The following is a 25,220-nucleotide window of genomic DNA, read 5'->3' on the forward strand; positions in this document are numbered from 1 at the left end:
AAACATCCCATGGCTATAAGATCCAGGGTTTTGTGTGACCCTCCACAGGAATGTAGAGTCATCCATCTGCCTTTCATTTCGATTTGAAAAACAGGCGCCAACAGTATTTTGGTAATTTATCATGCAACCTCTTAAAAGCTTAAATTTGTACTTCACTAACACAAGCCCTAAACTAGGTCAGGCGGCAGTGCGGCTCCCTGGGGGACTGAGCAGAGCCAGTGAGAGGAAGGCAGTGGCCGGCGCCAACCATCTCTTACCTCCGTGCACAAAGCCGTGCAGGGTGCAGTCTGAAGGCCCCACCAGGTGGATCAAGCTGGACTGGCTGTAGCTGACGGTGTTGGGCTCTGGAATTACAAACGAGACAGATTACTATTGGTTTACACTGATTCCCAGCAGTCAAACGTCCTGATGATGCCGAAACTGCCCTAACGTCTGCATGGTCACCCAGGGCGCCCGACTGCAGTCAACTGAGATGTGATTTCTGTAAGGAAAACTCTGGTCTCCAAACAGGCTACAGTTGGCGAGGCGGAAGGCTTTCAGGATTAATTAGCGGGTCTCTGGGGATGTCAGCACCCCCGCAAGGCCCTGCCCCAAGCCACAGGCAGCCACTAAACATCTCGCAGCTAGAAGGTCCCAGGGTTGCACGTGACCCTCCACCAGGATGTGGTTATCCATCTGACTTTCATTTCCAACTCTCCAAAAAGCACCAACAGTATATCTGTAATTTACTTTGCCAACCCTCAGTCCCTGAAGCAGCCCAGGAAGGCGCAGCCCCCAAAGGCGTGCGGGCTCTTTCCTTCCTCCGCCAGCCCTCCCACCACCCCCATTCACTGCTCCATCACTGCAAATCTTCCAGGAGCGGCAAATCCCTCAGGGAGCTCCAGTCACTCAGTGCCGCTACTGAAATATATATAAGAGGCTGCACTTAGAAGAAAAAAAGGTTATGTAAAGTCCAGCCTCCAGGAGGAAGACATCATTCCCTTTCTCTACAGGTGCAGGTAAGACCGATCCATGTCCCCTGAGCAGACACCTGTGCGACCCAGCCCAATGTGCACACGTCCACCATCCCAAAGCCTCCCATCACTGTCTCCTGCCTGGGACGGCTGGCGCTCAGAAAGGGTGGCCCGTGCCTGCCCAGCAAGACTTCAGCTGCCAAACAAGCTGGCCCACCGGGCGCCAAATGACTGGCTTCCACTTCAGATATGTCTGGCCTTGGACAGGAAGCATTTCTCAGCATCAAAAAGGTGGTAGGAGGAAGGGTGGTTCCTGACCCAAAAGTTGATACATGGGGTCTCCTAAGTGTCCACTGTCACCTCGAGGCGTTGGTGTTCCTCCAGGTTATGGGATGAATTGTGGCCCTCCAAAATCCTTAATGTTGTAGCCCCAACCTGTAGTACCTCAGAATGTGACTGTGTTTGGAGATAGGATCTTTAAAGAAGTAACTTAGTTAAATGGGTCATTAGGGTGAGCCCTAATCCCACGTGACTGGTGTCCTTCTAAGAGGAGCCCAGGACACAGAGACATAGAGGGAGACCATGGAGAAGACACCCATCTGCCAGCCAGAGACAGGACCCAGAGGAACCCACCCTGCCCACACCTTGATCTGGGACCTCCAGCCTCCAAGACTGACAGAATAAATGTCTGCTGTTTAAGTCGCTCTGCCTGTGGTACCTTGTTATGGCAGCCCAACAGACTAATGCACTCATGTGGAATTTCAGCTGTGTAGTTGCCTGAAGCTGTCATGAAGAAGGAATATGAGAATTCAGGTGAGCTGGAACCTTAAACACTTAATTCCAAACTCAGAGCGTTTGTTTGTGGGCTCGCGGTGTGGAGTGATTTGAGACTCCCGAATGGAGCTCACGTATGGGGCACCTGCTCTGCGAGGCTCTGCAGAGAGGACAGCGCCCGAGATGCTCGCCGCGAGGAGGGGCCTGGGCTGCGTCTGGAAGCTTCATTTTTATTGTCAGTCAGTTCCCAATCACCAGGGGCTTCTGATGATTGGCCTGCCCGCCTTGCCTTCTTCCCCGGACACTGTGTGCATGAGTGTCGGCTGCCACATGCGGTCCCTCCTTCCTTCCTTGGGCTCTGCCCAGGGCAAACCCTCGTGCCAAGGAGAGTAGTTAGGAGGAGCCTGTTATGGAGTCGGGGGCAGAGCAGAGGATTCCCTCCCGAGAAGCCCCGTCCTGGGGACTTCACCATCCAGCCCACCCTTCTGGATGGACTGCTTGAGGTCCTTGAGTCTGCGACCCTCTGGGGCTGGGATGCAAAGACACTATCTTACAACCAACCAACAGCCACCACTGACACCTCTGAGTGAGGGGCACATGGGCAAACCGGAGGCTCCCGGGAAGGAGCTCCTAGGTGCCCAGGCGTGTGCTGGGCTGCAGGCAGTTCAGACCACCTGTGGCTTCGACCCCAGGGAGGATGACGGTTCTCTCAGCCACCACTTCAGTGCGGGCCTCCCAGGAGGTGTCCAAAGACAGCCTAGAGTATCCAAGACTGCATTGGGCCTCAGGGTAATTCAGTGCATCCCAAAACGCTACATACAATGGGAAGTAAGGCTCTGAGAAGGCCAGGACCCTCCTGCCTCTCCAGCTCTCCCCAGTCCTAATTGTCCTCAGAAGTGCAAAAGATCAGGGGCAAAGCCCCTAGCGTGCAGTTAACGTCACTGCTGGTTGTTAGCACACACCCAGCTGGGGCCGTGCCTATGGCCTGCCTCGGGGGCCCCCTGGATGCCCCAGGCCCTCCCTGTCTGGGGAGATGGGATGGAGGGGCACAGCCAAGGAGCCACAAAGGACACTGACAAAGTCCCTTTGCCCACCACAGCCATCAGAGAAATGCCCTGGCCAACGCTGCCCGGCCCACAACATCCCTGATCTCAAAGAACCAACTGGCCTTCAGGCTCCCCGTGCAGCAGGGCGGGCTGAGAGGACAAAGGCCCCGCAGCACACCGAGGGCTTCTCTACGCTGCCTTTGTCTGCTCCGTGTTCTGCTCGTAAAAGACATAAAAACAACTATTTTTGAGTATGAACAGAAACCAAAAACCTCAAATTTGGCCCAATATCAGGAACTGCTTGGCCAGCTAAGAGAATTGCATGTGGAGGATGAAAAAAGAATTTTTAAAAAATTTCAAAGTTAAGTGAAATTGCATACAAAAACCTGTCACACCAAATACCTACATGTTCAAATGACGAGCGGTTTGAAATAACTGAGACTCCCGAGTCCAAGAGGCGCCCCACTGCTCTGTGGTAGTTTTAGAAATACAGGTTAAGCCACATGTAAGAATGGAGAGTTCTTAGAACATGCAGTGAGGAGCTTTTAATAAGCAGAAGCACCAGACTTCTCGTGGGAAGGAAAACACACCCATACACGCACCCCCAAGCCCACCTTCCCTGGCCGTGAACCACAGCTCCACGGGGCTCTGCAGGGTAGGGGCAGGGTCTGTTTTCTTCTCGTGTCTGGTTCCTAGCCCCCAGGTCAGACCCTTCCTGAGGAAAGGAACCATCATCCTGTGAGGGCCTCTCTGTGTTCTGGCATGTTCTGCGTCTTAGGTGAACCAAGGGAATATGTGAAAGGGCCTGAGTGCATACAGGGTCAAGCCACAGAGATTTGGGGAGTTATCTGTGACAGCTGCTAGTGTTGTCATAACAAATATAGAAACTGGTACAAGAAGTGGGGCGCTGGCCAAATGAAAGCCTTTCTGTCTAGAGTCAAAGGGGACACCCTGGCTTAAAGGCAGAACATACGGTCACAATAAATACATGCCTACTGAGCTCAGGGAAGGGGCTGAAAAGAGCCAGAGCCAGTGTGAGCCTAAATTTTTTTCTTCTTGACAAGACAGGTTAAGAAAGAAATGATCTCAAGAAAAAACTGGCCAGTTTGTAAGCAGAACTGAAAGTGAACAGAGTCTGGAAATTTGGGACTTTAAAAGACTGGAAAAAGAGCCGGCCCACAGCTCACTTGGGAGAGTGTGGTGCTGATAACACCAAAGCCAAGGGTTCGGATCCCTATATAGGGATGGCCGGTTAGCTCACTTGGGAGAGCGTGTTGCTAACAACACCAAGTCAAGGGTTAAGATCCCCTTACTGGTCATCTTTAAAAAAAAAAAAAAAAAAAAAAAAAGGCTGGAAAAGCCTGTCGCTTCTAGACCCAGCGACTGAGGAAGACATTGAGATCAAATGCCCATTAAGTCCCAGCCTTGTGTCAAAACTCAGATAAAGATGTGGTTTTCCCACCCAAGTGTGCCTGGCGGGGCAGGGGTGAGAAAGTAACAGAATGCACCAGCTTGAGAACTGCACCTGGAAAGAAGGCGGGGATGTGGTAGCTGCCGCTGGAACTGATTGGAAGCCACCAGATCAGATGCCGACTAAGTTTATGAGGGGATCAAATCTGCCTGGACTAAAGAAGCTTTTCTCTGTTCAAGGCTTAAAGTAACCTCTGGGTCCCCAAACTTAGACAAGCAGAAGGTGGGCCATGAGCGCCATTCCCAGAGTCCACTTCAGATGAGGCCATGCAGGACAACAGACAGGAAAGAACCTTCCAGACGGCAGAGGCAGGGGCCGTGGAATTCCTCCCCAAGACCAGAATCCGGGTCTGTTCCAGGACCATCCCGCATGGCCACAGCTTCAGGCCCTGGCGGGATCCATCACTGCTTGGATCAGGGGCTCCTGGGCAGCCCCCGTTCTTCCCTCTCCCAGATGAGTGTGTCTGTTCTGCTCCCTCTTCCCCCACTACAGAACGGGTGCGAGTGCAGATAACGTGTCTTTCTAGTCTAGTGGTTGCAGGAACACGAGGTATTGCACGTAAATCTGTCGGAGAAGACTGCACATGACCCAAGATGCTTTGAGGTCGGCGTGGTGGCTGGACAGGATTTTGGGTGGTCACCCTTGAGGGTGTGCAAAGAATGAAACAGGGATTTGTGGACTGTAGGGCAAGACCAGGCAGAGATGACTAACTGATCAGCAACCCTGTCCCACCCTCCTCTGCACACAGCTGGCCCATGTTTACCAGGCTCCTCTGCAGGGCTGTGTGCGAATGCCCCTCTTGTCCTGCCACAGGGCTGAGGATAGGAGCTACACACCCTTCCAGGCCTGACCCATACAAACCTCAAACACGGGAGCCTCCCTGTTCTGTCCCCTTCCACGGTAACCTCCAAAGCTACCTATTAAAGGTAGAGGAGCAACAAGACCGAAGGGGCCTGAATCCCAGAATCCCCATCATTTGGAGGCAGTCCACCTTGGATTAGGAAAACCCGATTTGAACTTTACTTAAGCAAGAAATAAGCCTCTACTGAGTTATGCACTAGGATTTCAGGGTTTGTCTGCTGCAGCAGCTACCATGACCTTGACTAACAGAGTGCCTCACCTTTGACCCTGCGTTTTCAAAATGGTGTGGGGAACCAGAGTCAGGTCCCCAGGGTAGCAATGGGCAAGGTTTTACATGGCATAAACAAACACAAAATCACCTTTTCTGGGACTGTTCTATGCAACAGAGGCTATTTGCATGCTCCATGTGCATTTTATCATCCCATCACCTCAACCTATGATTTGAGTGGTTTCATCATCTGTTTCCAGCTGAGGAAAGTGAGGGACAGGGAGGTGAAGTCCCCACAGAGACAGCACAGTTGGGACTCAAAGCCAGGCAGAACAACTCCAGAACCTACTTTCCTCCCTGGTCCTCTCCTGCCTCCCTCAAGCCATGCCCCCCGACCAGTGCTGACGGGAACAGGACTGTGGGCCTGGCCACATGGCCAGAGACATGGGGATGGACAGGCCAGGCTCACCAGCCTTTGCACTCTCACAGATGGCTCAGAGAAGAACTGCCTGGGGGGTTGGCTAGAGCACTGCCTGACCCCAGGAGGGCAGATCTCAACCACGACCAGGGGGCCGGGTGACTGCAAGCCACAGCTGCACTGGCAGTGGGCCAGACTTGGAAGGGAACACCGTTTCCAACCAAAGGGCCAAGGAATAGACAGGCGTGTGAACGCGCATCTGAGAAAGAGCTGATTTTGTCATAAACCCGCCAGCCCTGTAAACAGATGGTCGTATGACCAAGTGGTCCCTACATGGCCAAAGCTGGACAATTGATAGCCATGAATCAGATGAGCTCAAGGTAACTGTATTTTCTCTTGCTGGATGGAAAAAACAGTGAGGACAAATGTCTTGTACAGAACTCACAGACCCTCAGAGAAGACACCTGCAAGACAGGTTGGCCCCTCGTGGAAGTTGCTAGGCAACAGTCTGAAACCTAGTGCTGGTTTCATATTGGGGGGATGATTTGAGACAGGTAGGCATGGGGACTAAGGGCTGGGAGAGAGGCAGTCAAAGGCCAAACCTGCCCCCCACGGATAGGGGGGTCCTCCCCCAGGAAGGGGCAGCGTGTGTTCTGCCTGTTAGAAAGACCCTCAATGCCAAATGCACACCCTTCTCCCCTGAGCTGCCGTTCCCTGCGGACACGGCCACCCTTGCCAAGCCTGACTTGCTCAGGCTGAGCTACCACACAGGAGACCAGGCTGATCCCAGACAAGCCCATCCCTGGCTGTTCATGCCAAGGCGATGCCAGTTCTACTAGGAAACTGAAGTCAGAAATGCAGGATGTATTCCAAAGATTGAGGAAAGAACAGGTAAGCAACATCCTTAAGAAGCGTTTAAAAGCCTGAGTCTCTAATCCAATCATCCAAGGAAGATGCATTTTTGTAAAACACAGAAAAGTAAAAATAAAAGCACGTAAAAATCTATCAAGAAACCTGAGATTCAGAATGCCACCTTTGATTAACGTCATTGGAGAATAATAGATTCTGAAAAATACTACGTATCAGATTTACAATCAAATGGAAGATAGCAAATGAAAAATAATCTCATGAGTAAAGGAATTTAAACTAATTGAAAACCCCGAGTAATTTTAGTTTCCCAGGCGGTCAGTCAAAGGAGGGCAGCAGGAATTGATCTCACGGTTCTCAAAGCCAGAGACAGGCCATGGTGCTGCCCTAGCCACCGCGGTCTGGCTTCCACCCCAAGCCCTCCCCAGGAACCTCCACGGAAAGCCCAGACAGCTCTCGCCTGCCACCCAGCAGCTCTCCTCCACTGCCCTCTTTCCCTGCTATTGGCCTACACACTGTCTTCTCCTCTTCCGTCTCTTATAAGGACACTTGCCATTGGATCTAGGGCCACCTGGGTAATCCAGGATGCACTCCTCATCTCAAGATCCTTAATTTAATTACATCTGCAATGACCCTTTTTCCACTTAAGGATCCATTCACAGGTTCCAGGATTTGGACATGGACATGTCTTCTGGCGGGGGAACCACCATTCAATCCCCCTCTAGCTTCTCTCCCCCAGGAACACGCTGAGCACTGTGCTGGCACCTTCCTGAGAGACACCTCCCCTCAGGTCACATCACAGTCCTCGTTGCCTCTGTCTGACCTGCCGCTGGGCTGCCCGCCCAAAAGCAGAGCCCAGGGCCTGTGGTCACTGCCTGCGGCCTGTGCCCCAGAGCCTTGCACATGACAGGGACTTGACACCCCCAAGTCATCACAAGAGATCCCCAGGCCTGTCTGAGTATTAGCATGTTAGTAAAGTCATTTCCGTATTTTCTTTTTAAGACATACTACACTTCATTGGCGTTTCCTTGAAACAGCAACATTCTTTCTACAGACACTGGCACACACCAGTGTCAGTTAATTTAATTAACACCAGTTAATTTTTTCTTTCTTTTCCTTTCTCGTCTCTCTTTTTCTTTGGTGTGTGTTGAAAGGCACAGGTGAAAAGAAGCCAACTTAAAAGTTTTACCAGCACTGAAGAAACCAACCTCCGCAGTCCCCCTGGCCTGAGGCACCGCGGTTCTGCTTTTGGCAGGTCAAGGATGGAGGCTAAGGGAGAGACGAAGCTGAGACAGAAGGATGTGCGGACTCCTGCTACACACTCGAAGGACGCCACCGAGAAAGTGAGCACACGTCCGCCGCACAACAGGGCTAAGCCAAGACCATGGCCCAGTGTGCACACGTGCTGGGGGTGCATGGTCCCCTGCGGTGCCAGATGTGGACTGAAGCCAGGCAGGCGGCCGGGACAACGTCCTGAGTCCATATTAGCAGAAGCCAGCACCTCTCGGGCAGGGCTAGGAGCCCATGGCACAGGCACATCGGAGCAGCAACATCAGGAGAGAAAAAGCGATTACCGGGGCAGGTCCTCAGACAGCCGCCCAGGGTGGAGCTGGAACTTAGAGAAAGCCACATGAGGCGCTCAGGCACGCCACATCCAGGGCCCTGAGGAACTGGCAGGGGGCAGCAAACCCTCCCCAGTTAGCCCCACAGTTGCCCTGTGGAACCCAGCATGGAAAACATGTGTATCACGAGGAGGGCAGACCATTGCAAGTGAGGCAGAAAAGCACAGACAATCTTCTAGAAAGAATCTTCTAGAAAGAATCCTCTCAACAATATCAAAATGTGATCATCGTGTGTGCAGAAGGAGAGGGGTCATGCATGGTACCAGGCAGACCCCCATGAGACCCCTGCTCTGAATTGTCCTGTGAACCAGGGGAGTTCGGTGTGGAAACCCTTTCTTGAGGGAAAACATCCCATAACCCATATGTTTGGGTCTGGATGGACACTTTGTTAATGCTGGACCACATGGACTGGAAGCAAGTGGAAGGTCACGATGCTGTGAGTAAATCCCCGTGCACCACAGAGCCTGTGGCCACCCAGCAGGTCAAACACCTGCCTGAGAAGACACTTAAACAGCTGCTGCCATGAGCTAGAAACCCCATCAAAAACAAGCTCCTGAGCGAACTTGGGGGAAAGATACAACAAAAACGAATTCTCCATAAAACGGCATGCGTTTCTGCCGAGGCGACAGGGCCCTATGCATGGTGGTGCCTCCTGGGACTCACGGAGTTCGCTCATGTCACATTCTCACTGTCACCTGGGATCCTGGGAAGGGGATTGCATGGCTCAGGGTAAGGTAAAGGGACAGTCCTCCTCCAGGAAACCTGAGAGCCTAGTTCCAGGAGACCCAAAAGGAGGTCGACCATGAACCAGCCACGTTCCTGACTCGTACGAGCTGATGGCGGGGAACACACCTGCCGTGGCATGTCAGCCCCACCCTCACTGCTCTTACCTGGGTTAAGGACAGGCTGCACAATGTCCCCATTCCTCCACTTGGTCTCCATGCGCTCCAGCTTCTGGGCTTCATACCGCTTCCGACCCTCCTCCTCCTGCTCCTGCCGGGAATACTGCAGGAAACCACAGACACAGGGTCAGGCCCACGGCGGGGACACAGCCTTCCTCCACTGCCGGGCATGGCCACAGCCTCCCAGGCTCAGGGCTGTGGGCTAGATTTTTGTAATTGGAACTATCTATTCCTTTTTCTGATAATATATGAGGGTACTTCAAGAAGTTTGTGGACGAATAGAATAAAAACATATAAATCTTTCCATAAACGTTTTGAAGCACTCCCATATATTTAATATAAGTGATAAGATTACAAAGAAGGTAAAAATTGCATTACAGTCTCACTCCCCAGAGATAACCTGGGTCAACAGCTTGGAATTGCTTCCTGGAATTGCTTTTATGCTTGCAAACACATAAGAAGTTCTATCATGCTCTGTGTGGAGCTTAAAAGCAACAGTGCTGCATTGCCTCACTGCACCAGTGTACAGTAACTTATAGAACAATCCATCATGCATGGGAGTGTAGCTTGTTCCCACGTTTCACTGTCAAAATGCTGTCATACTGACCATCCTCAGCCACTTCTTATCTTTCTGCACCTATCCCAGTCCTTCCTAGGACAAAACGACAGAATCCCAAGGCCACAGGAGAGCAGGTTCCCTGAGTGCCCCGACACTAGGAGCCTGCTGTGCTGACCCTTGGCTAAAGGAACAGGCTGCATATTTGTAGGGGACGGGTGACCAAAGCTACTGCAGCCCCCCGAGGCTCTCCTAACGGATCACGGGTGTCTTTACTCACAAAATTAAAATAAAGGTGAATACCAAACACAGCACAAAAATCAAAGCTCCTGTGTCTTGGCACATCGGGGGATGTTAATTTCTCTGACATAACAGCAATGGCTCGATTGCCCTCTTGTGCCCACTTCCTGTACTCCCTCTCCATGGGACCTCTCAGAGGGGGGTCCTGCTTACTGGCCCCAGGCCAGGGCCACAGGCCCTGTGTCTATCCACTGCCCTCCTGTCCCCAGAGCCAGTCCCCTGCCCCTCAGCCCAAGCTTCCCTCTGACCACGTCTGGACATCCCCTTGTGGTCAGCTTCGGCTTCTGATCTTTCATTCATTCAACCAACATCTGGCTGGGGGCTGGCTGGTTAGCTCAGTTGGTTAGAGCACAGCCTTGTAACACAAAGGTCACAGGTTCAGATCCCTGTGCCAGCCACAAAAAAAAAAAAAAAATTCTGGCTGAGCTTGTGTGAACCACAGAATCAGAGCCCCTCTGGACTCCTCTCCACCCCCACTGAAGCTCCTCTGACCTAAGCAAATCCATTCAGGCAGCAGTTTTTAGACCTTCTTTCAAAAGCCGGTTTTAAATGTCCCAATTTTCCTGCTCATGGCTCAGCTCCCAAACTGTACAGGCCTGAACGCCACTCCAGGGCTTAATTACCCATCTTCTTTGGCTCAAGAACACATCTTCAAAAAAGGCTGAGAAGGGAGTGGAGGGTTTGTTCAAAAGAAACAAACCATGGGGAATGTGTTAAGTTGCAGTGGATAATTTAATCTTTTCATCCGTAAATAAACTATTTCCCAATGTTTCACCATTCAAAGTAATGCCTGCAAGAGTAGAGTTTGTGCTGTGTCTACCCAGTAAAATCGGTGCCTTCAGTTTACTCGAGAAATGCCTTTTAATGAGTTGGGGTTTTTTTCCTGGTCTAATAACTCCTTGTGGTGTCCAGTGCACTCGTCAGAGCCATGGGCACAGGGCGAGGGGATAGGGCCCTGGTCCTGGACACGAGGCACGAGGACAGAGAAGCCCGCCTCTTCACATGCACTGTCTTTAAATCTGGGAACGAGACCACTGGACCACTGCACACACCTGACTCACCCCGGGGTCATCAAACCCAGATGATCTGAAGCAGCAGACAGTGCTGCCCAAATGTCCAAGACAATGGTCTGTGACCTTCTTAACTCAAGCACAATGTAGACATGGGGAAAACCCAAGTGTCCATCCTCCAATGCCACTCCAGCCTCTCCAGGGCTGGGCTGCGCCTCCAGTCACAAGGTGGTCTCTTTTCCCACCATAGGGCCACTGAGGATCCCTGTGCACTGAGAAAGCAGCAGCCCCTGCAGAATGGGGTAGAAGGTGGAACAGGAGACAAAGTCCTACACTGACTGTCACGGCACAGGGTCGGCAGCCGGGCTTTCTCCAGGGACATGTACACATCCAGGAAACTCTCTGTGTGTGTGTGTGTGTGTGTGTGTGTGTGTGTGTGTGTGTGTGTGTGTGTGTGTGTGTGTGTGTGTGTGTGTGTGTGTGTGTGTGTGTGTGTGTGTGTGTGTGTGTGTACATATAGAGACATCTATATGTATACGTGTGTGATGTCTGTGTGTGGATATGTATATGTGTGTGTATATAAATATTACATATATCTACAGGAAATGAATGCTTTCTTAAATAAATGGCAGCTGCCTGTGAAGAGGTTGGCAGGAGGACACTGGCAGGACATGAGAAAGCCTTGTGGCCAAGCTGCCAGCAGATGGGCATAAACACCCACTGGAGCCAGAGAAGGAAGCTGTGCTTTCCGGGATCCCTAAGCAGGCCTCCGGCTGGGCCCGGCCAATGAAAACAGCAGACCTATATTCCAAATCAACTGGAGGTTTATACTCTGTGGGCCTTGTGCATGGAGGGCGGGAGACGGGGGTGGGCAGGAGAGAGCTCAGATAAATCTTAGCAGCAACCGCAGCTGGGAGCTCACGACTTCACCCATCCACAGTGCTCTCTGCCCCAGCTCAGTGGAATGGTCTCAACACACTCCTCTATGAGGGCCAAGTTCATGTCTCATCAAACCCACTACACAAAGGGAACGAGAAAGCTACCAGGGACTCCTCCAGGATGTGGGAGGGAGAGTGCTCATTACTGGGCCAAGAGCCAGGGACCAGAGGGCCAACGCTGTGAGCGGCCCTGTCCCTGCAGTGAGACCACAGGAGATGGGAGTCTGGAGCCCCCTTCCCCACCACTGGCCAAAGACCCAGTGCTCAGGGCACACGGGCCTGAGGAGCAGAGAGGCAGCATCGGCTGCTGGGCTCAGTCCAGCCACTTCCCACTTAGACTGTCACACAATGCCAAAGCCAGACACGGGCCTACTAGAGACTTCCAAATTTCATAGCATCTGAAAATTATATCAATTAAAATAATTGTGTTTGAATGTTTAAATGTGATGTGGTGAACTGAACACCAAGGGCCCAGAGGGAGAGATGGCCGTGGGGTCTCGTAGTTTCTGAAGAGGACACTGTGCCTCTCACCTACTCCTGCTCCTTGGGTCCACCCGCCCACCCCACCCAGTTAGTGCTGCTTGAGAACCGACAGCACGTCGCTCCTAGCCCAGAGCCGGGGAAAGCCCCTGGCAGAGTGACAGAGAAGGAGGGCATGAGGGAGCAGGGCTGGGGTGCTGAATGCAGGGCGGTTGAATAATGTCCCCTCAAAATGTACGTCCACCTGGAGCGGCCGAATGTGGACGTGTTTGGAAATAAGGTCTTTGCAGGTGGAAGCAGTTAAGATGAGGTCACGCAGCAGTGGGATGGGCCCTCACTCCGAGGACTGGTGTCCTCGTAAGAAGGCCATGTGGAAACACAGCAGAGCAGACCATGTGAAGACAGAGAATGGAGTGATGCGGCCACAAACCGGGACACCTGTAGCCACCAGAAACTGCAGAGACAGGAGAATCCTTCCTTCCAGCCTTCGGAGAGAGCAGGGCCCTGCCCACACCTTGATGTCACACTTCTGGCCTCCAGAACAATGAGGGAATAAATTTCCTTTGCTTTAGAGCCACCCCGTCTGTGGCACTCTGTAACAGCAGCCCCGGGACACTAACACAGGTGGGATGCGTGGGCCCGTCTGGCTAAGGTCCGCCCACTGCCCCCACATGTGGACTGGCAGATCCGCTGATGCTGATCTCTGCAACCTTGCTCTTACGGTACCAAAGGACGCAGCCCCCAACCCAACCCAGCCCGAGGTCTAACTGCCCTTCCCGTTAAACATGGAGAGGATTCCTGTCACTACAATTTTTAAAAAAATCTGGACCCAGCAGTCAGCCACCCCCGCCCAGGCCTTGACTGCCCTCCTGGGGGACCAGCCCGTGAGCTGGGGACAGGGAGAGATGACAGGAAGACAGTCTCAGGGAGCCCCCTCCAGTCTCACATCTGCTGTAGCAGCAGGGAAGGAGTCCCCATTGTCTCTGGTTCCCAGTGCCACTGGGAAGGCTGGCAGATGAAGAGCAGGGCCTCTCATGAGTGGGGAAGGGCCCTGCACCTGCCGGACCCCATGAGAGGAGGGGAGGACACCCAAGAGGGGACAGGAGTGGCCGGCTTCTCTGCTGCACCTGCGAGCACAGGGAGTGGGGAGCCACTCCCAACAACCCAGCTCGGCTGTATTACTTGTCGGCTGTGTTCTGCACACAGCTCGGCCGTAGGAAAACGCTCCCTCCTAGGGACAGACACTGCGAGCCACGCGATCTCTGCTGCTTCCCTCTACAAGTGATTTTTGCTGGCAGGTGGGTGCGCAGCGAGCCAGGCCTTCAGACGATGCAGTGGCCGAGACTCAGGAGGAGCCGGCCACACCTGTCCCGGGAATCTCTAAGGAAGTCAGCAGAGGAGAAGAAGGCGAGGGAGGACTTTTAGGGAAGGAATTAAATCGCTTTATCCCATAAGAGCGTGCCGCAGGCTTCCGCAGGCCCAGCCGCTAGAGCCTGCCTGCAGCGGGGCCCCAGAAACGAACGCAATGAACTCGGTTCACGCAGAGCCGCTGTGCCCTCAGTGAAATCACGATGAGAGCAACCCAGAAGGAGGAGGCGGACTCCAGCAGGGACAAGGAGGAAGAAAGAGAAAAGGCTCACACGAGAGATGTCTTAACACCACTGCATCAGGATTCAGATAACCACCAGCTTGCAGGGGCTGTCGGGGGCGGCTGGCCTGGGCCAGGCATCCTGGAGGTCCTGACTCTCGGCAGAAGGACATCGCCTGTCACGGCCCCGTCACCAGCCTTTACTCCGGCCAGGAAGCGTAATGTGAAGGTCCTCTGGGGTGGAGGGATGCCCATGTCCACAGGTTCTGGGCCGGCCCACACTCGTGTTCCCAGCAGGAATCAAACCCGCACTAGAGGATCCCGCACAGACACAACTCCTCCCCACTGGCACATCCTTGGAAGCAGGACTGGGCATCCCACCCATCCAGGGGACCCACTGCCTCTAATGCCGTGGCCCCGGAGCGCTGCTACCCTGGGGCACCCCCTTGGCTGAATGAGCCTCCTGCCATTATACGAGGTGACCTGGCCTCCGCTGTATGCATCCAAGAGGGCAGTGAAAGGGGGTCGCCTTACCACAACAGGAGGCACCTCGAGGACCTTGTCCACGTTCTTCAGTGACAGGGGCACATACCACAGGGTGGCCTTATTGGTCAGCTTTTTGGTACCTTAAGAGAAGAAAAGCATGTGAGTGATGCCCTGGGGAGAGAGTCAGGGTGGCCAGGCATGGGGCAGGTGTAGTTGAAATGCCTCCTTCTCTGGCCCCCAGCCCTCAAGGCCTTTTTCAACTTCCTGGATAGGGTCGCTGCCATAATGTGAGTGCAGACAGAGAACCAGAGATCCATGAGCTCCCCCACACCAACCGGCCAGAACCCAGATCTCAGCCCCTCCCAACACCACCCCTTCCGGGGCAGGCGCCCCTTTCCAGAGGCAGCTGGAAGACTTCTAACCATGTGGTTTTAGCTGTGGTCCGGGGGCTATACGGGCCTCCCAACTTGGGGTTTGCCCCTGGGGTCCCGACTCCAGGCAATCTCATCTTCCTGGTGTTTTGACAGAAAGGGAATTTGGCTATTAAGCCTCAATGAGCCTCCCAGAGGGGAAGGGCCAATTAGGTGTACAAGGACCCCCTGCATCCTGCCAGCCAGGGTGGTGGTAGGGGAGCACCAGGCTGAGCCCACTTCCCTAGCTGGCTAAGGTCTCCCCTAACAGCTCACAGCTGACAACGACCGTCAAACTCCAAAACACCTTGCTGAGGAACTTGACCTAATGCTCAGACAAGCAAGGTCTTCGGAAGACCCATCTACCTGTCTAATCTCTACCGAGAACTCCCGTCAGACAGGGAAGTCCGCAGAGACAGGCAGCCCACGTGGACGTGCTCACGCAGGGGCCTGGAGGGTGGGGGAGGAGGGACGCCCGAGCCACCCGAAGCCCAGACAACGCACAGAGCTGTGGTGTGAGCTCATCAAAGCCTCCCCTTCGCCACCCCAGGAATTTTCCTCAGCCTTCTCTCCTTCCCTCCAGACACTTGGATTTGCTGCCAGCTGACTCAAAGCTCCAATCCAGAAGCTTCTGAGTGCCGAAAGACAGGCTGTGGGCTGCTGACTCCCTGGGGCCTGAGCCCAGCCACTGAGCCATGCAAGGCTGTCTGGGCAGGGAGGCTCACATGGGCTGAGAGCCAAGGGATTGTGACCTGCTGGCACTAAAAGAGCCTGGAGGTCATTGGTCCACGCCCCTCACCTGTATAGGAGGATCCAAGCCCAGAGAGGTTAAGGAGTTTACCCAAGGCCACACAGCAATTCAGTGCCATTCTGAGCATAGACCTAGGCCTCCCAGGTCCCAGTCATTTCAGAGAAGTATTTGCAAGGATGCCTTTAAAAAGTGGCTTCTTCAACATGGAAGATTCTCAACATAGAGTAGAACAGTGCAATTGTGGGAAATAACAGAGGAAGTGGGGAGGCAGGAGAGCCCCAGCAGCCCCCAAAGCCCCTGGAGGCGCTCCCTGCCTACCAATTACCTCTAACCTGCCTTCCCTAGCTGTCTTCTCCTTGCTAAACAGCCCCAGGCGCCACGTCAAATCCCAGGAGGTCAACTGACAAGAGGCTCCCGCCCTGCTGCAAACACCAGGACTTGTCCACCGCTCAGCTCGGATACGAGCATCAGGACAGCGGGCTCCCTGCACTTGTGAGGCACAGACAAATAACACGGGGAAACGTTTCCGCCACACTTTGACTGAGAGCGAATCTGACAACCTGCTTTTGGGAATAAAGATTTCCTGTTGGACTCAGCCAGAGCCAGCCTGACAAGCCGGTTTCCATGGAAACCCAATTGGCCTTCCAGACCTAAACGCACACGGTGGAGCAAATAAGGCAAACATGCTAATTGTACTTTCTCCGTTATTTAATAAAACCATCAAAAGAGAACTGCAGCTTTGGAGGCATCCCTCTTAAACCTAAGAGCTCCAGTTATTTTCTGGAGCGATTCGCAGCCATCACACCCCAGTTAGCTTAATATTTTGACAGTCGCCGGTGATGAATGAGCGTCTCAAAGGCTGCCGGGGCATGTGCTCGCCTAGCTGCCTCGTGACAGCCTGCATCGAGGGGGATGCACAGAAGGGGGACCCTGCCTCCTGGAGAGAGACATCCCACAGACAGCTTCATGATTCCACCTTGTCCAGGCTAGAGCCCTGCACATGTGCTCTGCCCCCTCACTCCAGTCTTCAGCCTGCCCCCCTCAGAGATAACCTGCCCATTCCGCAAGGGTGTGCTGAGTGCTCACAACGGGCCAAGCGCTGTCTTGGTGCTGGGGCGACCACATGGACCGGGCAGCCACAGGCCGGGCCCTCCCAGGCCCACCTTCCAGTGGACACATGGGCAGAGACACACAGAGACAGAGAGAAAGGCCTCGAGAGAACAGAGATCCATGCAGATTCAATGTGGAAAGAGAGACAGAGAGACCAACAGAGAAACAGCCGTGCAGACATGGAGACAAGAGACAGAGGCAGAGAAGGAGAGAGATGAGAGGGAGACTGCATCAGAGTAAGAAGGCTGAGCACAGCCCTACGCAGCGGCTCTGGGGCAAGACGACCAAGATGTGGAGGAAAGCCACAGCCCTCGGGCTCCAAGCCCCACTGCCCGGGCCCCATGATCTAGGGAAGAGGCTGAGGTCTGGAGAGAGAACAGAGGCCGCAACCTGGCCCCGTTGCTAAAAGCCGCCAAGAAGCTTCCTTGCCAGCGGGACAGAGGGTCGCTCTCTTGCCAGCACTGGCTGTTGTTAAGAGCCTCCTGCCTCTCTGTCCACTCTTACCCCTCAAGTGCGAAGGATCCTTAAAAATATGTCAGATCGTGGCACTGTAGTCAAAGCCCTGTCAGTTTCCCATCCCTCAGCGTAGAAGCCCACCTCCCCAATGACCTTCCTTCACCCCTCAATTATCTTTTTTTTTTTTTTTTTTTTTAAAAAGATGACCGGTAAGTGGATCTTAACCCTTGACTTGGTGTTGTCAGCACCACGCTCAGCCAGTGAGCCAACCGGCCATCCCTATATAGGATCCGAACCCGTGGCCTTGGTGTTATCAGCACCGCACTCTACCGAGTGAGCCACGGGCCGGCCCCACCCCTCAATTATCGATGCTACGTCTGTTATGAGCCAACAGAAGCTGCCAGGCAGAGAAAGTCCACAACCCAGGCTGGGTTCCTCCACCTCGGTACTATTGACATTTGGGCTGGATTATTGTCTGTTGTGGGGACAGGGGGTCCTAAGCATTTTGAAAGTCGGAGAACACCTTTCTGTCTCCCTGCCTCTCTCCTCATCCCAGTGAGGATGCTGCTCTGTTCATTGGGGGTTCCTCTTGGGCTGTGACTTCTGATGTACCAGAAAAGGGGCTTCCATGGTGAGGAGTCTGTAAAGCAGCCCCTCCCACCACCTCTGAAGCTACTGACTCCCACGACACAACACAATGCTGCAGAAGCGGCTGTCTACAAATAAGCGCCAAGGTCGGGAGAAGCAGAGAACCCATCCCAGCACAGCCCAGAAGAGGAAGAGCTGGGCCCCCCAGGAGGTGACGGAGATCTCCAGACTCCTACTGCAAGGACTCCACCCTGCCATCCCTGATGTGGGAAGAGGGCCTGGCCACTCCTTCTGGTGCCACAGCCTGAGACCAGCATCCAAGGGTCTCTCTGATGCCAGAGGCGCCTGCCACGTCCAGAGCTCTGGCCGTGGTCACACAGAAACAGGCATGCTGACCACCCCTCCACCCCAGGGCCTCACTCAGCTACGTCGCTGTGCTGCAGCTGGGCTGGTGCTAATCACTAACCCTGCTGAGGTCACTGGAATGTTCCAGATGGATAACTGTGCCCCTGACCCATCGTGGGGAAGAAGACTCGAGCCTCTGAAACAGCTCTGAGCCAGCACTCTACCCAGCCTGTCCTGTGCACGGGGGTGTCCACAGAGGATGGGCTGGCCTGGGACGGGGCGGTGGCAGCCACAGGGCGGGCAAAGAGGCTTCCTTCACCACCAGCCAGATATGGAAAGGCGCAAGCAAGCCTGGGAGACCTGCAGCCACACCTCCTGCAGCACAGCAGCCAAGTGGGAAGAGGAAGAGGGGTTTCCATGGTTACCACCGCCAAGGAGCAGAACATCCAAATGAAACCGGAGGCAGAGGCCCCACTGAATTTCTCTCTAAGCCCATTTCTGGGGCCCGGGTGGGCAGCATCGTCTGCAGAACCAACACCTCCCTGTGCCAGGCCAGGGTTTGAATCCTGCTCTGGGTGTGTGATCTTGGGCTCACTGCTTAACCCGTCTGTGCCACTTCCCTGTCTGTAAAATGAGGTGACGCAAGTACCTGCTCACGGGGGGTGGGGTGGGAGCTAAGGGAAGTCACCTGTGGGAAGTGGCCAGCCCCTCGTGCACTGTCAGCCCTTCGGAAACGTGAGCTGCCGTGTGGCCACTGCCCTTGTCACTGTGATCGCTGTTGCCACTGTGCCCAGACAAGGTGGCGTGGCGACAAACACCTGGAAGCTACCTGTGAGGATGTTTTCGGACATCACGTTGACCTGGACTTCCACAGAGTGCTTGGAGGTGTAGGTGATCTCCGCGCTGACGTGAGCCACCTCGCCAATGCACATGGGTGACAGGAAGTCGGTGCGCTCGACCCGGGCCAGGGCTGCCACGCAGCGCTCCTGTGAGGACCAGAGGGGACGCATCAGCCCAGCACAGCCTGGCCCAGCATGGCCTGGCCCAGCAAGCCCCCCGACTCTGGACATGCTCCCCATTAACTGCCTTTTTGTTCCCAAGAATGGGAATAATGCAATTTATTGACACCACACATTCCTAAATGCAAAAACACAGGAATGTAGAAAAGCCCCTGAGAGGACACTCAAAGCCACTGCTGAGAGGTGGGGACGCCAGTGCCTTTTTTCCACCATAAGCATGCATAACAAACTTGCTTAATAAAAAGTGAAAAAGATACATATGTTCTCGTTATGGAAAATTTAGGAAATACAGAAAAGTCAAAAGAGGAAGGAACATCACTCCTCCCATCCAAAGATAACCGCAGTTGCTATTTTGGGATCTTTCTTTCCAGGCTTTTTTCCTAAGAATAAGGGCTCACTTGTTCATTTGCCTGGCTCTGTGTTTCACAGTTTTAGTCTCATATGGTTGTGCAAAAACTAAATATAGATGTTCACATTCTGATTTTTTTCACTCAACATGGGAAAAAGAATCTGTGTTATGACGTGCTCTTTGCAATCACTATTCTTTTTTTAAAATTTAAATTGTATTTATCCTTCAAATAGGTAAACCATTCTCATGACTCAAAATCCGAAAGAAACAAAAGGGCATATGGTGCCAGGTCTGCCTCTAGTCACCCTGCCCCCAGCCACCCAGGATGCCAGCATCACCGGTACCCTGTGTCTGATCAGTCACAGCATCTGCACCACAGGGTGGGCTCCCAACGGTGGACACGTGTGGCAGGCTGCTGCTCACTCTGCTTCCTCTCCTAACCTGCTTTGGAGATGATTCTCTACACACATCCTAGCCTACTCAGGCTGCTCTAACAAAATACCGTAAGCTGGGTGGCTTATAAACAACACAAATTTCTCTCTCACAGTTCTGGGGCTGGAAGTTCAAGATCAAGGCATGGCAGCCTCAGTGTCTGGTGAGGGCCCGCTCTTTGGTTCACAGATGGTGCCTTCTGAGTGCCCTCACGTGGTGGAAGGGACAAGGGAGCTCTATGGGGTCTCTGTTAAAAGGGCACTAATCCCATTCAGGAGGGCTCCACCCTCATGACCTAATCACCTCCCAAAAGCCCCACATCCTAACACCGTCACCTTGGGAGTTAGAATTTCAACACATGAATTTGGGGGTGACACAAGCATTCAGACCACAGCCATACATGAAGGGCTTCCTCACCCTTTTCCATGATTTCCTGTTCACGATACTCCACTACAAAATTGTTTTAATGGCTAAATAGAATAGAATATTCATCTTTTGCTAGAGATTTGGGTCAACCCCAATTGCTTCTCATTATAAACAATTGTGTGATGGACGTCCTTTCACTTAAATCGATTTCTGTACTTGAGATTAATTACTGGGGCCAAGCGACAAATATTTTGATATATGTTCCCAAAGTACTTTTCAAAAGGACAGCAGACACTGACATGGCCTCAAGCCCCTCAGGGCACCCTCATGTTTGCTAACTGAATAACACAAAAGATGCTCTTGTGTTTGAGCAGTGGGAAATGTGGGTCTGTATTTTCCAAATGGAGCATTTAACACCTTTATGACTTTCTACTGGAAACAATCACCTTCTTTAGGACATTGACTGGGCTCAGCTTGAGGCCCAGCTGGCTGCTCCAGGCTGGGCAGAGTGGGTGAGGAAGGCAGCCTGCCTGTGCGGCCCTGAGCCAGCTCCAGCATCGTGTCCCACGTCAATCCTCACTTTCACAAAGGGTGAGATATGAGTTGAGCTGCCCAAGGTCAGTGCGAGCCCTGACTGGTGTGTGTGTCTGTGCTCTCCCCACCAGCCACCTGCTGGCACCTCATGGAGTGTGCACCTCTCCCACCTGCTCAAGAACTCACCCATTACCTGGCAAACATGAAATTCCAGGACCAACCCCCAACATAGAACCTGCCTCTTTGGAGGGAGGTACGGCCGGGAACCTCAATCTTAACCTTGGCTAGGTGATCCTCACGCACACAGCCTCAAGGGATTCGATGACGGCATCAGGAAACTGGGGCTGGGCAGGAAGTCGGGGTGACTGGAGAAAGTCCTAGAGAGAGGCTGGAAGGGCAGCGTGTGGCTTCCCCACTCTGTTTTGCATGGGCTTGTCCTCCTACCCCCAAAACCCATCGGTCTAAAGCAATGTGCAGGAATCACAAGTCTAGAGTCCCCAAGTAAACGTGCGTGGCTATGGCACCACCTGCTGGCAGAAGGACGGAAAGGCAAGGGCCAAGCAAAGCCAGACAGGAGCAGGGACCAGCCTCTGGATTTTCCACTTCTCGGAACTCTCCAAGCGATGTTTGCAAGATCAAAAGGCAGAATTAAGCCACGCATCTTTCACTGGAGAGTGGTTAAGTTAAACTGCATATGGACGCGCCCCCACAGACCCCACACACCCCGATGTTTCGTAGGCAGTGGCCTTACGCCTCACTGTGTGCCATCCCTGCGCAGCTGAACCTGGGGTGGATCCAGCCTTTTGAATGGCTACAAGGGGATCCTTCATCTGCAGTACTCATCACACAGAGAGCCAGGGAGCCCGCTGGGGGGACGGAGGAGCAAGAGGTAAACAAGGCAATGCCGCGTGGTGCCAGGTGCTCCGAAGAGGACAGTGTGAGGAGAGTGGGGAGAGGCAATTTCAGATGAGGGGACATTTGAATTGAGACCTGAATGACCAGGTATCAGGTGGGAGAAGGTAGGGGCATCGGCACCACATGCAAGAGGAGGCCAAGCCGGAGGGCACCCGCCCCAGAGGACCCAGGGGGACACACAGGCCGAGGTCCACAGGACCAGGGTGAGGGGCTGGTCCAGGGCCTCTTGGGGAGGGGTCAGAGCAGACAAAAGCAGACTGCTCACTTTTCAGTCCACGGGGTTGTGTGAACTTTTAGCAAGGGGCACCTCTGTTCCCTTCCGTGATCCAGAACACTGGAGGGTGACTTGAGTGGGAGGAAAACAGAGTGCGTCTCTAGGCGCCGTCCCGAGGATGCCCCAGCAGAAGCGTCCAGAGCCTTCCTTAAGGTTCGGCCACCCAGGCCTGGCATGGGGATGCCTGAGATGGTTCCTGCCACTCTTCCCAGGTTGGAAGGCCGCTCATGAACCTTAAGCTTCTCTCCCAGTTAAAAATACTAAAGAAACAGTGTTTACCGGGGCACTCTGCAGGAGTCTCACGTGAAAGTCTCACCACACTGCATTTCATTATCACCAACCCTGTGCCAGACAGAGCACAGTTTTCCACCCGGCAGGTGAGGAGGCCTGCAAGGCGGCTGAGCTGCTGGTGACTCTGGTCTTGCACAGGTGCACACAGCACAGCCGGGACTAGGGCAGCCCTAACTTGACTGTGAGCGGCTGTTTCCTGAGAACTAGCAGGGCGATGGACCCGGCCCAGCATTCCAGAAAGACCAGTGTGACCCAGAGATTCAGAGGAGGGATGAATGTCTCCATTTGGTATGAAGATCTCTGAGTTACAGGTGTCCCTGGTACTGGGGCCTCAGGTGCACACCTGGGCTTACGGGGCAGGAGCAGCCCACACCCTGGGAAGAAGTCATGAGTGTTCTGATTAGCATCGGCCCCAAGAAGCACCCTCTGCCAGGCCCCCAGAGGCAATCGGCATCTCACTGCCCTGGCAAACCTCAGGGGATGGGCTCCTGAGCAGCCACAGGGCTTCAAGCCAGGACAACAGCTTCAGAGGCATGGCTTGAAAGAACAGCTCTGGACCCTGGGTTCAAATCTCAGCTCTGCTGCTCACTAGCTCTGTGACCTTAGGCAGTGGCACACCCTCTGTGTCTCAGACTCTTTGCAAATACAGATAATAACTGGTATCAACCGGCTGCTGTGAAGACTTGAGGGGATAATGCATGGAGAGAACTCAGTGCTTACAATGCCCAGGAGAAGAGTGACAGCTCCTCTCCCTCTCACAGGCACTTGGGCATTAGATGAGCTAACAAATGTGCAGCAGGAAGAACCACATCTGGCCTCTGGTGAGGGCCCAGAACAGGTTAGCTCTTATTACTGTCATCGTTTGAGCCACACCTGCTCCTAAGCTCACCCACAGCCACCCTGCAGCTGATGGCAGCTCTATGCAACCTTTGGAAAGCCACCTGACTTTTCCAGGCCTCAGTCTGCTCCTCTGTAAAATGGGGCTAAGTGCAGTGCCTCTCAGCAGATGGCTGGAACAAGCACAGCGTGTGGTAGCTGGCACTGAACAGAAGCTCTTGGTAGGAAGCCTAACCCAGAATTCTGCAGACGTCTAATGGAGTCAACTATAAAAGTTCCAGGCCCCATCCAGATGCTGAGCTTTGGGTAGGAACTCACAGGCAGAAACGCCTGCCCTCGTGGGGTTTACTCTCCCGGGGGCAGGGGGCGGGGCAGACCACAGAGATAAATCAGTAAAAGTGCAGTAGGTCAGGAGCAACATGTGCTGCGGGAACAGCGGCTGGGGGGTGAGGGAGCTGGGACATCAGGGGCGCCTGACTGGACGCTGTGGTTACACAGAGGCTGGAAGCAGGTGGGAGAGGGCCCAAGGCAGGAGTGCAGCAGCCATTCCCAGAAGCAGCAGGAAAGCCTGTGTGCCAAGGCACAGGAGGTGAGGTCCTGGAGCAGAGGTGAGGCAGGGACATGGACCCACGTGGACTTGGGCTCTGACTCCAAGCAGGATGGAAGACACTGCAGGGCTCCAAGCAGGGGTGTGATGTGTTTTGACTTCGTAGTTAAAGGGTCTCTGGCTTGCAGGAGACAAGGCGCACAAGGACCAGCAGGGTGGCCTATCAGGAAGCGGTTGCAGCTAGCCAGGCGAGAAGGCACAGTGGCTCACACCGGCAGCAGTGGAGGAACTGGCAAGCTGTGTTCAGACTGGCAAGGATCTGGGGGGTGGAGCCCACGGGAGCTGCTGCTGGTGTCAAGGGTGTGAGAGGGAGGGGGGCCAACAGAGGCTGAAGGTTTTGAGCCTAAGTAACCAGGGACTGCAGAGGTCACTGTTCACGGAGAGGGAAACCGCAGCAGAAGCAAGCCTGGGGACAAGGTCAGGAGTGTTGTTTGGGGCACATCAAGGTCGAGAAGCCAACTAAGCATCCAGGTGGGGCCATCAAAGAGGCCCTGGCTAGAGACAGAACCTTGGGATTGAGCTCGTGGTATTAAAGCCACAGACTAAATGACACCACCAGGGGAGTATAGACAGGGAGAGCCCCCTGCCCCACCCAGGTGAGCATCCGGCCACTTGGGGCTGGAGGGCTGTCAGCCCACAAGCTGGGGCTGCCTGGAGCTCACAGTACCCGCTCCTGAGCCTGGCACTTCTAGACTGCTATCCTGGGACCACCGGCCCAGAGCTCCTCAAAGCAACATATCAGAACTGTCCCTCCTGCACCTGCAGGCTCAGAGAGAAGCGAGCAGGAGCAAGGGTCAAAGCCCGGACTCGAGCCCTGGATTCACGGCCCACACCCATCACCGGCCTCCTAACATGGCCTCAGGCAAGTGTTCAATCTCTCTGTGCCTCAGTTTCCTCATCTGTGCAAGGGGGATGAAAAATAACTACACCTATCTCTTAGGGGTGTCATGAGAAATATGAGCTAAAGGACTTCAGAGCTTCGCAAAACACTAAATACTTACAAAACGGCAGTGATTACTTCTACAGTTATCGATGGTGTCGTCACCCACTTGGCCTCTCTGCAGCCTCAGGGCTCCTCCTTCCCAGTGTCCACCCTCTCACTGTCTGTCTGTCTGTCTCTCTCAGGGTCTACCAGAGGCTTGGCCCCACCCGACTCCAGGCTCAGGCCCAACCTCCCCACAGCCACCAGAGGGCGCTCTCTGAATGTGGCTGCACCAAAGTGTCATGGGCAGTCCCTTTCTACTGAAAAAATCCAACTCCTGGCCAGGCAGGTGAGACCCTCCTTCACGAGGTGGTCCCAGCCAACCCACTCCCACCCACCACCATGCCGAGGTCCCCCACACCCACATCAACCCATACACACCCCTGGCTTGGTTCATCATTTCTCTCCTCTTTCTCTCTCTCTCTCTCTCTCTCTCTCTCTCTCTCTCACACACACACACACACACACACGCAC

General features: G+C 53.9%; 1 protein-coding gene across 2 annotated transcripts in view; it reads right to left on the bottom strand.

The window, feature by feature from the left end:
• Nucleotides 1–25,220, bottom strand: part of ACOT7 (acyl-CoA thioesterase 7) — a 94,752-nt gene that overhangs the window by 39,592 nt on the left and 29,940 nt on the right. For both annotated transcript variants that reach the window (XM_063105963.1, XM_063105964.1), the window contains exons 3-6: nucleotides 18,970–19,126; nucleotides 14,529–14,620; nucleotides 9,111–9,225; nucleotides 258–344 (exon numbers count right to left, since the gene is read on the bottom strand). In XM_063105963.1, the coding sequence (XP_062962033.1) occupies nucleotides 258–344; nucleotides 9,111–9,225; nucleotides 14,529–14,620; nucleotides 18,970–19,126 (451 nt within the window). The remainder of the gene's footprint in view (nucleotides 1–257; nucleotides 345–9,110; nucleotides 9,226–14,528; nucleotides 14,621–18,969; nucleotides 19,127–25,220) is intronic.

The sequence above is a fragment of the Cynocephalus volans genome, chromosome 8 (assembly GCF_027409185.1).
Source record: "Cynocephalus volans isolate mCynVol1 chromosome 8, mCynVol1.pri, whole genome shotgun sequence".
NCBI lineage: Eukaryota > Metazoa > Chordata > Mammalia > Dermoptera > Cynocephalidae > Cynocephalus > Cynocephalus volans.